The sequence below is a fragment of the Triplophysa dalaica genome, chromosome 10 (assembly GCF_015846415.1).
Source record: "Triplophysa dalaica isolate WHDGS20190420 chromosome 10, ASM1584641v1, whole genome shotgun sequence".
NCBI lineage: Eukaryota > Metazoa > Chordata > Actinopteri > Cypriniformes > Nemacheilidae > Triplophysa > Triplophysa dalaica.
In genome coordinates this window covers 22,367,638-22,382,848 of record NC_079551.1, presented here as the reverse complement: position 1 = coordinate 22,382,848, position 15,211 = coordinate 22,367,638, and the positions used below count along the sequence as shown (strand labels likewise).

The window sequence follows — 15,211 nt, the reverse complement described above, 5'->3', positions numbered from 1 at the left end:
AGACACGTCACTAAAATGAGCCTTTTGTCAACTTTGGTTTAAATTGTTTGACTTGCAAGTTTACTCTTGAATATTTCACTCCCCTTTTACCAATTTTTTAAATTCCGGAATGAAGTGTTTGCCCTTATATTTAATTTGCTCAATGGCCTCAAAGCTTTGTAAATTTGTACACTTGAAGTGGGCCGATAAACTTCTCTATTTTAATCTTTAGCGTACCTTCACTTTTTCCTGCATACCTTCATTTCTCACATGTTGCCGGTGCTTTACCAATCCGAGTCAAAGAGTTATTGAATGGTTGATTAATAGTGATGACATCTCGCTACGGGGAGGGATCACTTATGCGACTTTCCAGAAATAATGGTCTGGATTTGCACACGATGTTCGACATGAGACCTATGAACACTCAGATCGATCAACGGCCTCAGGGAGACAGATTAGGCATACCCAAGATGCTTCCATTGGGATTAGTTCCAGTTGGAGAAAGCGTAAAGACTAACAATTCCCATTGACTTCCCTTAAAAAGCTAGCCTCTGGTGTCCTTTCCTGCGTTTCGCTGGAGCCACAGAGTTAACATTAGCCGTTATGCTTTTTTTGCTAAAGATTTACATCTACTGTCTTTGGCACGGAACTACCCAATTTCAAAAGACTGACCAATCCAATACGGTTTCTGGAATTTCAGCCAATCAAATTACAACGGACAAGCAGCATTTCAGCCAAAAAACTAAAGCCAGGTGCTTATGACTGTGACGTGAGATGTGAAAAGACAAACATAACAAAGCCAACGGCAATAAAAAATGATAAATGGTAAAATTTATGAGATGCAAACAACTCTACTTTTGTGTATTATACTGTTTGTAAACGTGGATGGTTTGTCACATAATGTAATGTGTGTTTGACTTGACATGCCTAAAAACATAGCATACAAGGCATAAGATTTTAGTGTGTATATGACAGATTTAATAAACTGAAGAATTCAATAGACTGCAGAACCAATATCACAGGTAATGTAATGACAAATTTTTTGTCAAATTTGTGTTTAATATTATTAAATCAGTTATTTGACAAATGGTTCCTTTAGTAAATAAATATGTTGTACCAGCAATGTCCAAATACATTTTTTTCGTTCTAGAAATTTCAAATGTGGTAATAATTTGCATATGGCAACGTGCACAAGAGAGTACCGGAAACTTTTTTTTCCCACTTCAAGCACTGAATTTGTAACTCCTAAAATGTAATTAAACTGAGAAAACCTCATTCAACACTAGCCCTTGTCAAACATGTACACACCTACTGTTATTATTTTTTTTTTTTTATTATTATTTTTATGTTAAAATAATCAGTTCAACCTTGTTAAATCTATACTATTAAAGGGGTCATAAGGCACAAATACGTGTTATTCTGTGGCTTCGGTGTGTTATAAGTTGCCCATGCATGTATGAGACAAGTAAAATTGCAAAACTTAAAATGTTGGAAAAAACGATACATTCTATCTGAAAGCGAATGCTCACCCAGACCTGCCTGAAACTCCTCGTGTAACCGAACCCACACATATTCACGTCAGTTGGTGGTATGATTTTTACTAAGACTGCCCAAATGTAAGTAATGTGGGCGTACCTGTCAGTACAATTGCTTTGGAGCCTGAAGTTCCAAATATGGTAAGAGACGTTACATTTTCTTCACACGCTTGCAGTATTCGACCAATCACTGCGCACTGGTTAACTGGCCAATCATAGCACACCTCGCTTTTCGGAGCTATGAACTTTGTTAAAAATGTGCGCAAAAGAGGAGGGGCAAAGAGGAGAAATACAGCGTTTTCTAACCTTAAATCGTGTAGACACATTGCATTACATCTAAAACAGTCAAAAATATTTGTTTTAGCCGTGTCATTTTACCCCGTTATACTACTCCAACGTTATTTGTTTTAAAGATCTTCATATGTCGTCACAATATATTTAATTTTTAGGCATTTCCGCATTTATATAAAGATAAAGTCATTCTTGATATTGTATTCATGTTCATGTACATTCTGTATGTGTGACCACAGATCAGGTACTATGTGAACGGAGCTTTGTACAGCATCCTGTCCATGCCAGAGATACGAGAGGAGGCGAGGAAGATGGTGTGTATTAAATCACAGTTTTATCTCAGCTCTGCACAGCTTTAATACTATTGTCAGAACACCAGGTCTCAGACTATTTAGGTTTACCAAGGATATTTACTGTACCTGAGCTGATATGCTAAGAAACAGTTCTCCCAAACCTATATGACTTCAGGTTTAAATAGAACATGGGCAAAATTTTTAAGAATATCAGACTTTCATTTTCTTTTTCATTTAACCCGTTCATACCCAGAACTATAGCCTAATTCTAAACCTGTAGTTTTGCATTTCAAATGTGCAAGTCCTATACATTTGAAGGCATTTTATTTTCCTGTAAGTGTTTTTGTTTAACGCTGGAAAAATTGTTCTGAAAGGGATAGCAACTATATTGTTCCTCTCTAACTGTATGGTTATAATTGTGGTGTGGATGTTGCTGTTCTCTTAAATTCTCTTTAATTTCATTTTTTAATAAAAACTGGAGCCGTTACAGTCCAAAATGAAAAATGCAAACTTCAGGAAAACTTTTCTAGCTCACAAATCAACCTTAAATGCTATTACACTAACTCTTTGTGATTTTCACATCAATGCTTGCCATGTGTGTAGCCTATTTGAGTCCATCGTAGAGCTTCACATTGTAGGGGACATTCAACCAAAAAGAGTGTTTGTTCTAATTTGATGTTTCCTATCACAATAGAAAGGAAGATTTGGGTCAACTTGGGGGTGTGTGAACGATCACTTTTCTTTTATGGCTAAACTATTCTTTGGACATCCTTTGTACTAAATCCCTCACAGTAACTGTTATAACAGAAAACGGATACTGTAAGATAACAAAGTATTGTGTTGCTGTTTTCAGAGTATGGAGGAAATCTTACGTTGTTACACGAAAGATGAAAACCCAGAACTCAATAGACAGATCGAGTTCATCATTAAACAGCTTAACTCAGGTATGATATTAATCCAGGGTTAATACATTACCAAAGCATAAATTATTCGTTAAAACTTTAATGCATTACTAAATGATATTATTTGAAACCTGAAACCATAACAACACTACTCATTAACATTATTCTAACAATCTTTAAAACTGTTGAGATTAGCAAACCAATTTCTATAGTGTTTTACAGTCGCATTAAATTATTTAATGTACTCTCTGTATGTATGCTTTGGCCCTTCATAGAGGACGTCCCTCAGCATGAACATGAGTCGGACGATGAAGAGGACGATGATGATGATGATGATGATGAGGTAACACAATCTTTTGAGATGATTGTATCCCGAAGGATTTCTCAAATTTTCGTTTACAATTTTTTGAGGAAAGTAAAAAATGAAAGTGTTTGGCTTACTTGCGTAACGTGAATTCCTCAGATGAAGGAATTCTCATTTCAAATGTTCTCTGTTTATTTTGAAATAGTTGTGGTTGAATGTAAGTGTGCTCTGGTTAACAGGAAGACGTTATGGAGGCAGACCTCGATAAAGAAGAAGTCCTGCAGCCTCAGCCCAAAGAGCTCACTGGGGAGACTTTACTAACAACAGAGTATTTAGGGGTAAACCAGCAGTTGATATTTATGATATGACAATAGAAACCCAACCTAGATATATATTAATTTGTGTTTATGTTTACCACCAAATGTTTAAGAGGTCAGAACTCAAAATGCTTGATAAAATGTGTCTGATAAATGACTAATCTATTAGTAAACTTGTCTGGCCTCAGCCTTGGGTTTGGATATTACTTAGAGAAGTTAAGCTATATCTTCAAAAAGGACTTCTCTCTCAATTTGTAGATAATGACCAACATGGTAAAGACGAAAAGAAGATCATGTCCTACATCTCAAAGTATTGATGAGCCCCTGCAGAGGCCGGTTACACCCAGTTCCCACAAAAACACAATGTAAGAATCTTATTTAATGAAGAATATTCACAACTTGAGAAAAGTATTCGGTGTATTAAAGGAGTAGTTAAGTAGCTCTTCTGGGTCTTTTACGGTGCAGTACACCAGGGTTTCAAGGCGCACTTTACATTACAGAAATTGCTATCAATCTTCTACTGTAAACGTACATATGTTGAAATTCCCGCAATGCAATGGGAAGAACACATTCTCTGTGAGTTGCCTTTTACAGTCTCACTCTTTTATTCACACGCATGTCCCACCTCATTGTTTATCACTAATACCTTCACTGAAGCAGCCCAGTGCATATTTTAAAGATGTGACGATTTGGAATTAGTAACGGAGGTTTGTTAAACTGTTATGCTGAGCTGGCATTGAAGGCGGAAGAAAGCAGTACCACATTTCTTTTAAAAAACGGAGGGTTTTGAAGACACCCTGTTGTTTCTGATTTATCTATAGGGCTCTATATCAGCATTTCATGTAATTGCCTCCTCTGGCCTAATCGAACAAAATTGCATTAGTATTCTTTACATTAGAGTTCCCCAATCCTGTTCCGGGAGTATATTCATAACTGTTTTCAAGTTTCGGACACACCCAGTTCAGATGTGTCTGATGTGTGAGATATGGTTGACTTCAAATTGTACAGTCTTGGGGATTTTCCAGGATTGAGAAACACTGCTTAACAAAATCAAATGAGTCATTCTCTTGTAAACGCACAAAAGTTTTTGCCATCAATGCCATGATGACATGTTGTTTTTTAATGGTGTTCGAAGTGTAACGCATTGCCCTATGTGACTTCCATTGTAAATTCCTTATCAGAAATGTAAATTTAGGAACTAACAAAAAACTTTACAGACTTGCAATGTCACGTTACACTGGCTTATTGAATTTTGCTTTTTCTTGACCTGTCTACTTCCTTATTGATACATTAACCAAAATGATTGTTTTAAGACGTTTAAAGAACTTTTATTGTTGGATTATGCAAGTTCGAAACATTGGCTCTTCGTGACATCCACAGGAAACATGTCTTAAGTCTTTGGCTGCCTTGTCATCAACAGAGCGAAGAAGTAAATAGTTCTGCCCTCAAGTCAAATAATGTGTTAATGTGCAAGCAGGATTTGTACAACTCTAGCCTTTTTTTAGGATATCCTTATTGTTTCTGGATCATTGATGAGAACTGTCTGGGACAATTGCTTGTGTTTGTTGAGCGACTGTCTTTGTTTTGACCTTGGCGGTGACGTATGTGACATGGTTGAAATGTTAAGAAAGATTGGGACTTGGATTGTGCAAGATTAAAGTATTTTTTCCAAGCTCTTGTTTTAGTAGGATAATATAGATCTATTTCTACTTGATTTCGAATTCATCTTGTGTTTTCTCTCTGTTGGCCAATGAATCTAATGTAGATCATGTACAGTATCACACACCCCTGTGAGTATGCCCCTCACATTTTACTAAATATTTTTTATCTTTACATGTGACAACACTGTAGAAAAGACACTTTGCTAAAATGTAAAGTTGTAACAATTTCACTAACACCGTGTCTGAACTGGATGCGACAGGCCACACATCCAGTGTAAACAAAATTTAAAATTATGATGGTTCAAATGCGTTTCTAATGTCTTTTGTCGTGTTGCGTCGCGCCGATGTAGACACGGTGTTATCGGTTTACTCACGCCGATAAATTGTCATTTCTTTAGTGTTGTCAAATGAAAAGATATAATAAAATATTTACAAAAATGTGAGGGGGGTACTCACTTCTGTGAGATACTGTATATTCAAAGTCCGAATACATTCTGTATAGTTTTTCTTTCTTTCTGGTACTTTTATGAGACTGTAATATACATTGTACAATATACAAATTAAATTACACAACAATTCCTTTAATAAACACTAATATTGGATTAATACCTTTCATGCATTTACATTTGTAATCCATTTAAATTAAATTGTATCCACTTATATTTTAGGAATATTGTAAAGGTTATGAATGTGTGTTTGTATATGCAGAGCTGGTGGGGATGTGGTCTACCCTCTCAGCACCCGAAGAAGTGAAGACAGCGCCGCCCACTCTCGCTTTAGTTCTCGCCCACCTACTCGGACCGGCAGCCGACCCAGCACTGCTGAATCCTTACGGCAAACAATGGGTACATAAAGCGCTAATTTACACAACATATTTCTATCCTTCTGTCACAACAAGATACTTCTATTAATTGACTTTTTTTATTTGAAAAAGCAGGTCACGTGACCTTTTCGTAATTTCATTTCAACCTTTTATTGCCCTGTGTCTGCCCTGTTTTTTTAACCTTTTGGAGGATGATAACACAGTTCAGCTTTAATGCATGTTCTTCATTTTTTGAAATTATTTAATTTCCGTTGCTTTTGGTCTGGTTTGTGTCTTCTGGGCCCTTTGAATTCTGTTTTAGATGCATGAGTTGATGAAACCACTTTGATTTTCCTTCCATTGCCTGCAGGCGGGTGTTAGTCTGAGGTTTTTTGCATGCCCTTTGCATGCTCTACCCAAAAGACTGATAAGAACAAACTGTTACCAAAAATGTTTCTGTTTTTGGATGATTTGAAGTTTTGAAACCGTTGAAATTGTAGTAGGCACTTTTTATGTATTCTTTTATAGTTTTCTATATGATGTTTTTGTAGTATGTTTTGTGATGTCTGAATGGAGTATAAAATCCAGATTTTTGTGATTGCCATTGTTTCATATTAACACTAAATAAACATATAAATGAATAAAAATGCTAATAAGCCATCACTCTTTACGGGCAAAGTCTATTTACGAAAGTCGTGCAACTCTGCTACCATGCAAAGCCGTCGCGAAGATATTTATATCATAGCAAGACAACAGGCTGATGTTTCTTAAATAATTGGCAAAAAGCTGAATTAAATAACATGTTTCTGATCAATAATTAAACACAAACTTTACCATAACTTTGGTTTGCTAAGGTTAAACAGCACTAAAATCACCTTTTTCGAGCAGCCATATTGAGCGTTGCATTCATCTCCATAATGGCAATGAAGCATCTTATTAATATCTATTTCACAATGAAACTAACTTAAGAAAAGTAGTTTTGCTTTAATTTTTAAGTAACTTGCTGAACACAAAAAAATATTTTCACACATTAATAGATTAGGGAATTATTACTCGTAAGCAGAACAGCAGTCACTAAAAATGAGTCATCCAAAACTTCAGAATTGTACATTTGATAGTTTTTGTCTTTTATGATTAATACAGTCCAAGTTCCAGACGAAGTCACCCATCATCGCTTCATCCAACCTTCCCTGTGCTACAGAAATTTCTATACATTTCTGATATTGATAATTGTAAAATACATTTTAAGTATTTAAAATGTGTACAGTTTTGGTTTATTAAACTTTTTATTAAACAGTTCTTGGACCCCATTCACTACCATAGTAGGAAAATGACAATTTGCTGTCCTACATTCTTCAAAATATCTTTGAAAAAATGTACCTTTTTATTACTGTTTGAGCACACAAGGCAAAACTTTAGTGTGAAAACTTTTGTTTTTATTTAAAGGTGAGGTAAATCTGAGGTTCAATTCAACTGAGGAAAAACTCACCAAATCTAACAAGATGTTTATTGACAAGCTTGCTGAACAATAGTTCTGTTATACAATTTAAATCCGAGTATTGCAGTGATCTGTTACATGCAACAACTAAATGCATTATGAAATGAATATTTTTGCTTTCCCATTAGTATATTTGAGATAGCAGATCTTTCCGGGTTGTTGACGGCCCTTTGACCAAAAAAGTAACAGAAAGTAGCTTAAAATAAAGTACACACCAGACAAGTTTTACAAGAACAACAAAACCATATCATTTTTTTATATTTACAGTATTAAATACAGGTGCTCAAAAACTCCACGAGTGTTGGTGGCTTTTTGCAATTCGGTCTATATTGCATTTATATAATGTTTTTATCCTTTTTCATTATTTTCTAAATATGTTTTTCCCTGCAGTGACTTTTCGTCAAGCTCCTTTTTTTGTCATTGTCTACGCCAGCGGTTCTCAATCCTGGTCCTCGCGCCCCCCCGCTCTGCATATTTTGTATGCTTCTCCTACCGCTTCGGAGGTTTGTTCAATAGGCCCGCAAGAGCCCTGCGAAGTAAACATCACTAGATATTCTGCCATAATTCCAGTTCGAAATGGGCATAATGTTGCGCAAATGTCAAGATTACGGTTAAATAACCCTTCAATCTTCTGTTGTAGGTTTTGTCTGTGTGAAGACGCTGCAGGCAGTAGTGTTGCCCAAATTCGTGTTCTTAAATTAACTTCAGCCGATTTCCTGTGTGCAGGGATTAGAGAGCAATGAGCACAGTTCAGGGAACACGTCAATCGGAACGCGGTTCATTCATTGAGCTCTCTTCTAATTGGCTAGAGATTTAAATCAGGAGTGTTAAACAAGAGAGATACAAAAAACATGCAGAGCGGAAGGGGCACGAGGACCAGGGTTGAGAACCGCTGGTCTACGCGATTGGCAACCATGTGGCACCCCTGTCCTAGAAGGGTGTAGCATGTCCCTGCGAAAGCAAGCAGCTCCAGCGGCGTATGTTTGTTAATGATGTCAGTCGTGTGCAAGATGCGTGTTTGACATCTGTTCCCTTTTTCTCCATCCAGCCACAGATTCAGAATGTTGGCGCTCATCGGTGGAGTCGGGGCTTGCAGGATCCCCAGAAAGATGCATCCCTCTGCCAGACCAGGATGATGCCAATGGCCACTCCTACAGGTGGGTTAGCTGTGCATTAGCTTTTGGGTTTCATTTCAGTGTTGCCCATCTTTGGATCTTTCACCACTGTGTCACTGTGCTAGCAGAAGTTTTAAGGAACCCAGTGTGACATTCCTTGCTCGCTGTGGCATGGCACATCTAAAATGTAAAGGTTCAAGGGATCCGGTGTTATCGAGGCGTACACAGGCTGTAACTTTGCTCTGGAGGGCAGTGAGCTGGAAAGAGACCAAAGGAATTTGGGGGTGGGAACGAGGCATCGAACCTTGAGTCAGCATTGCTGCTGACATGAGTTTCAAGCAGCTGCTAAACAAAGGGCTGATTCAGGTCCCTTCCCTCCCAAACTCCCTGTCCAGCCTTATTCCTGGAGCCCTATGAATGCCATGAACGTTTGAACACGTGTGGACCACGTTCTGCTGTATTATACTGCCATCTAATCAAGCAAATTTTGACATCTTCATCTGTTACTGTAGATCATTTGGGAGAGAATTGCATTAGCAGTTCAAAGGTGATGGATTTGATTCCCAACCAACACACATTCTGATAAAATGTGAACATTGATTGTTATGTAAGTTGCTTTGGATAAAATTGTCTGCCAAATCCATAAATGTAAATGCTCATTGTGTCTCATTTCTAAGGGCTAAAATGTGCTTTATACATGTGTGTGAATACAAGCATATTTAACCGTGAATGCTAAATGTCGTCATTATATTCCAAAAACTGCCAGAACAAGTGTAGTGAAAATGTTTTTTGGTGCATTGATTGCGTGGGGCAAAACCATGGTTTTATTACAGTAACCATATTTTACTTTGGTTTTTTACCAAAAAAAAATCTAAACCATGTTTATTTTGTGATAACCATTGTTTTACTAGATTAACAATGTTTTTGTTTTGTTTTACCTGCAGTAAAACAAGAAAAACAAAACGCTTTACAGTACAACATTTAAACCAGATTTATTAACATTATTATTGAGGCAGGTAACTATAAACAGGAAAGCTGTCCGACTTGCTCTGCAGGATTCAAATGTTCGTTATACTCAAATGGCAGATTTTTGTGGACAAACGTCATGAACTTGAATTCCAGGAAACACACAGAACCCATATGAAAATTTACCATATTTTTTTTTTTACATTTTTCGTAAGGGGTGCATTCTGTGTGTTTGATGCCAATTTTTATGCCTTGTCTGTGAAACAAGGCAAATGTGTTTTTTACTTCCTTACTCACATTTGAGCGGTCTTAGTCAACTCATGCCACAAGCTGAGTCAACACATGCACGGGCAACGTACAACACACCAAAGAATCAGAAAAACACGTATTCCCGCCATATGACCCCTTTAAATATTATTGAACGTATAATATTATATATACGTAAAATAAGTTTAATATATAATTAAACAAAGGATCTGATGTAAGCATAGTCATTTCACTCAAGTTGCATAAACTTGTAAAGAGTCAAATGAGCATTTACTTCAAAGCACATCATCCTTCCCTCATTGGTTTAAAACGGAGGAGTAGGCTTTCCACTACACAACTAAAATCATCCAAGTGTTCTGAGCACTACAGGGAAATGTATTTGTGTCCACCACTGTTTAACAAGCATGGCTAATTTGGTGGCTATGGATCATTATGATTCTCATATACCTGTATATATTTGGATAGTTGACATGTCAAGCAGTGCCAATAGTCTGCTGCAGCGTTATGATAGTGCAATATATTTTTTTATAATGGTAGCAGAGAACAATCAAAGACAAATGAGAAATCCAAATTTCGTATCCAAATGAATCTGCGAGTGAAAGATAACACGTTTTATATGTACATTTTCTGCTTTCTAGTAGGCAGCGCATCGGGTTTACGTGCCAGCCAAAGATTCCTCGCACTCCTGACAGTGACGCAGGCAGTGGTGGCCGGTCCCGTCTCCCAACATTGGCCCCTCAGTTCTCCAACAGCGAGCCCCAGCAGAGCAACAGCAGGCCCGGATCGGCCGGGGGCTCCGGTGGGCGGCTTAATCAACAGAGTAAGTATCATTTCAAACATACACCAAAACACACTTTTATGTGTGTTTTTCCCCATCTATGAAATTGGACACCGATCACACCCATGTTTATTTTATCTTTGTGATTCAACACTAAGACCCATCCCATTTCTACCCCTTACCACTACACTTTCCCCTACCCATCTGTTTAGCACGTTCACATTAAGGGGTAAGGATGTTCTTTAGAAAGAAAAGAAATACAAATGAAAAGAATGACAAAGAAATTAAAAAGACAAAGAAATACATATAAGCCACTTTTTACAATACAGCATTGACAAGATTAAACAACTATAAAAAAATACCAAAAAGGAATGATATTAACACAATGAATACAACATTAAATCAAACATTTAAGATTAATACACTTAAGGATAAGATTTCTTTTTTTTTTAAACAAAACAACGGATGACTGACATTCACCTCTCAAAGCAAATGTGAACAATGTACAGGTTTGTAGACTGTACTGTACAAACTGTATATATTCTATCCCCTAAACCTTCCATCACACCTTCATCACCATTAAATATACATCATTTAGATTGTTTAATAATCAGTTTGAGTTTTGAGGATGTATAGAAAACTGTAAACATACACACACAGTTTACTTTTAAGAAACTCCCCCTTATGATGCTTCACGGCTGCTGAAGTTTTTCTTTCATATGCATTTCTTGTGAGTCACTTTATATTTGCAAGTCAAATATTTAGATTTGTTACAATAAGAAGCCCGATCCAGGACAAAGAGAGATGACCCTGATGCCTAACAACAGGACAAATACAACAAATTGTTTATTTGAAGGAGACAAACCTGTCGCTGGTGCTCAGCTACAGCTCTGCCTCTGTTGAACATTACACACCAAACACACGTTTTAAAGGCAGAGTTTCAAACAAAACATTAACCTTAACAAATAGTTATTTGCATCACTATTCAGTGATAATAATCTTGATAAAAGCTCAATATAAGTCTCTCATGGCAATTCATAACAATATTTAACAATTATGCTCTTTATAAGACATTCACAAAATTTGGTGAGACGGAATAAAGTATATTTATTTATTACATTGGTATTGCAGTCAAGAGCACATTTCCTTTCTCTGCTCGCCATTGTTTTTCCTAGAACTGCGTGTTTGTGATGTTTACTTAATGTTTAAGTTTGCCTGAGCTAGTCTTTAGTTTGTTTTTCCAGCATTGTTTGTAAATCTTTCTGTTCGTCATGAAACTGCTTGTGCTCGTACCTAAAAACAGATTTGAACAAGAACAAGAGGTTTTATGGTAATCTTGTTGTTGTTCCCATAGTGTTGGATTTCGGAGGGAACGGCTTGAGTTACAGAAGCCGGTAGCCGGTTAAGCTCTGATTAACCCTATGATCCACTGTCCACAGCAGAGCACAAACCTGTAAAAGATCTTTTACCCGTAGCCATAATTCTTAATAAACATAATTTATGTGTCATTTTGTTTTGATTTATGACAACTTAAAAAAATGTCTGGTTATTGACCCTTATGTTTTTATTTGAACATCTGTCAAACAATAGGAACAACAGCTGCAGAACAGCCAAGGCTGGTATCTTCACAAGTCTGTATGTCCTGCAGAGTAGCAAATGTCTTTACATAAAATGAAGGACACTAGCCATTCATAATATGGACAGTTTAGCTACCAGATCCTGATTTGTCAATAGCCTTTTTAACCTGCATGCGTACTTTGACCAGAATCACTGTTCTAAATAAGGAATAATTAGTTTGTGTCTGAATATTTTTACTTCTTAGCATTGTGCCTAACCACTTATTTCAGCCTTGACTATATTTGCGATGTAATACCTTATTGATTAAACAATTCAAGGTTTAAGTTATTTGGAAAGCTGTTATTTAGCTTATACAACGCAAGTATGATTTATGTATGGGATGGTTACTTGACATGTTTGAAATAATTTGGTAATTTGGTGAAGTAAAGTGCTTTATTGCCCATGTGCTGTATTGACCCAGGCAATGTTACATTGTTTAGGTCTCTTGTGTCACTCCAAACTCTCTAAAATAATTTCAACTCCATTTTTTTTTTTCTTAACATTTTACTTGATTATTTATTATCAATAATCTGACTCGCCCTGCGATGGGTTGGCACTCCATCCAGGGTGTATCCTGCCTTGATGCCCGATGACTCCTGAGATAGGCGCAGGCTCCCCGTGACCCGAGGTAGTTCGGATAAGCGGTAGAGAATGGAATGGAATGGAATAATCTGACTCTTCACTACTCTGTTCTTATGAAATGGGATCATATCCTGTTGATTATGACCGGACATTGTCCATATTTACTATTGTGGACTGAATTACATGTTTAATACTTGCATTACTGGGTTTTAGGTACATTTGCTTTTGTGTTCTGAGCACTATCACTGTAGGTCTTTGTTTCACTGTAAAAACAAATTCAGGCCTACAATTTTTGTAGCCACTGGTTACAAATTCTTCGTTTGGCACACTTGCAAATGATCACTTGTGGCAACAGACTGTTCCTTAAATTTACAAAACTTCAACTGAACCAAAAGGAAAATGTAGATGTTACCAGTCAATACGAAAGTTTAAGGTGAGGCCTGATTTTTTTACAGTGTTCAAAGTAAGTACTTTATTGCATACCAAACTTTATCTTATATCATAAAACATGTTATGTAGATCTGTCTTTCTAACCTGCTTCTCTCAGATACAATATGATATTAAATCAATGTCTGTGTTTTATTTGCCACTGCTTCCTGTTGATGCATTACTGTAAAGTCAATTATCCACTGTAATGCAAACATGACATCAAGCATTATGATGTTTCTGTTTCCTCTTCAGAATGAGTCATCCTTTTATCTTACTGAACATCATTTTGTGAATAAGTGCACTTATTATGTCTGTTCTGACCACAATCTGATCAGTTCTTCAAAATAAACTGAACTAATAGAGTTTTAACAACATAATTCACAATATTAGATTGATGCTGGAGAGTGAATTTCCCTAAACATCTTAAGAACATACTGTATATGGATCATATTTCATCCCAACATTAGGGCTGTCGAAATTAAATTTGGATTATAACAGTACAATTTAAAAGGAGTCATTCCTTTTTTTTTGTAGAAAAGGGTACTAAAAAACATCCTTCTTAAATATATTTATTTAAATCTTTCACTTGTATGTATAAAATATGTATAATACATTTACTCATTTGGCAGACGCTTTTATCCAAAGCGACTTACAGTGCACTTATTACAGGGACAATCCCCCTGGAGCAACATGGAGTAAAGTGTCTTGCTCAAGGACACACTGGTGGTGGCTGCTGGGATCGAACCAGCAACCTTGGATTTACCAGTTCAGTGGTTTAACCCACTGGACCACCATCTCCTATAATAAGAGTTTATATTAAACGTTTGTCTTTAGCCTTTATTAAAAATAAATAGGTCAACTATTATTAAAATAAGTGACCCAAACTGTTAATAATAATGTTTTTTATGCACTTTGCAGGCAGTCAGTCGAACAGGAAGTGAAGACTGGATATTTCAGCAAGTGAGGTCTATCAGCAGAGGAGCATCAAACTTCCTGTAACAGCATCCAGAGATCTCATCGGGGCCGTGTGCCTGGTGGAACAAAGCTCAGGATTGTCGCTTCTAACGGCCTTTCAGCCCCCGCTTCTGTAACACAACACGCTTCAGCAATAATCACAAGTACTTTCATTACCTCAAAAGCGTCCGAACGCCTGCCGCTCCGCACCTTCTTTGTTAATCTTGAACCCTCACCTAGATGAGGAAGATTTATAACGTGCAAAAAATCAAGGCTGCGCTCCATAGATTTGATTGTGTAATCCATTAGAATTCAGTGTTTTGTATTGTAGATAACCGTTTTCGTTGTAGCTTTTTTGTGGTTTCAGTTGATGTTTAACCCCTTTATATCAAAGTGATACATTCAAAATCTTAAATTAGCTTTGCATGATGTGACTGAGAAATCTAGTTAGTGTTACTAACACGGGGTTCATACTTGGGACATTCTCTGTAGTTTATTTTATTTTATTTGACTTGGTTTTGTTTAAAAAGGCTTTGCTACTTACGAATTGTGAATATTTTTGTATATGAAATACAAATAATAAATTTAATATAAAAATGTTGCTGTTTTTATTTACAAAGATTATGTAACTAGCCTAAAATGAAGGGCAAATAAAAATGTGTTGTTTCAATGTAATTCATCAAAAAAGATTTCTCTTAAATCTAAGTTAATAATATAAAACATATAATATAAATTAATATAAAACAATTTTATTTAATATACAAATATTATGCTCTTATAGATATTAAATATATCTTATAGATATTACCAGCATTTACATATAATAAGATATTATTATAGAAATTATTTCAGTTAAGACAGCTCAAACATTAGTCTGGGCCTAATCTTAAACCTGGTATGTGAAACCGGTCAAAAATGTTA

The 15,211-nt window shown here is 36.3% G+C and overlaps 1 protein-coding gene across 5 annotated transcripts in view; it reads left to right on the top strand.

Annotated features, from left to right (window-relative positions):
- LOC130430200 (lisH domain-containing protein ARMC9) overlaps window positions 1-14,881 on the top strand; it is a 36,704-nt gene extending 21,823 nt beyond the window's left edge. For 3 of the 5 annotated variants that reach the window (XM_056759219.1, XM_056759218.1, XM_056759215.1), the window contains 9 exons: window positions 2,045-2,119; window positions 2,952-3,042; window positions 3,276-3,343; window positions 3,544-3,642; window positions 3,880-3,986; window positions 5,991-6,127; window positions 8,631-8,739; window positions 10,569-10,750; window positions 14,255-14,881. In XM_056759219.1, the coding sequence (XP_056615197.1) occupies window positions 2,045-2,119; window positions 2,952-3,042; window positions 3,276-3,343; window positions 3,544-3,642; window positions 3,880-3,986; window positions 5,991-6,127; window positions 8,631-8,739; window positions 10,569-10,750; window positions 14,255-14,277 (891 nt within the window). In that variant the 3' untranslated portion in view covers window positions 14,278-14,881. Of the gene's footprint in view, window positions 1-2,044; window positions 2,120-2,951; window positions 3,043-3,275; window positions 3,344-3,542; window positions 3,643-3,879; window positions 3,987-5,990; window positions 6,128-8,630; window positions 8,740-10,568; window positions 10,751-14,254 lie in introns of all 5 variants that reach the window. The other 2 variants (XM_056759217.1, XM_056759216.1) reach the window with 2 other exon arrangements.
- Window positions 14,882-15,211: the final 330 nt, after the last annotated feature.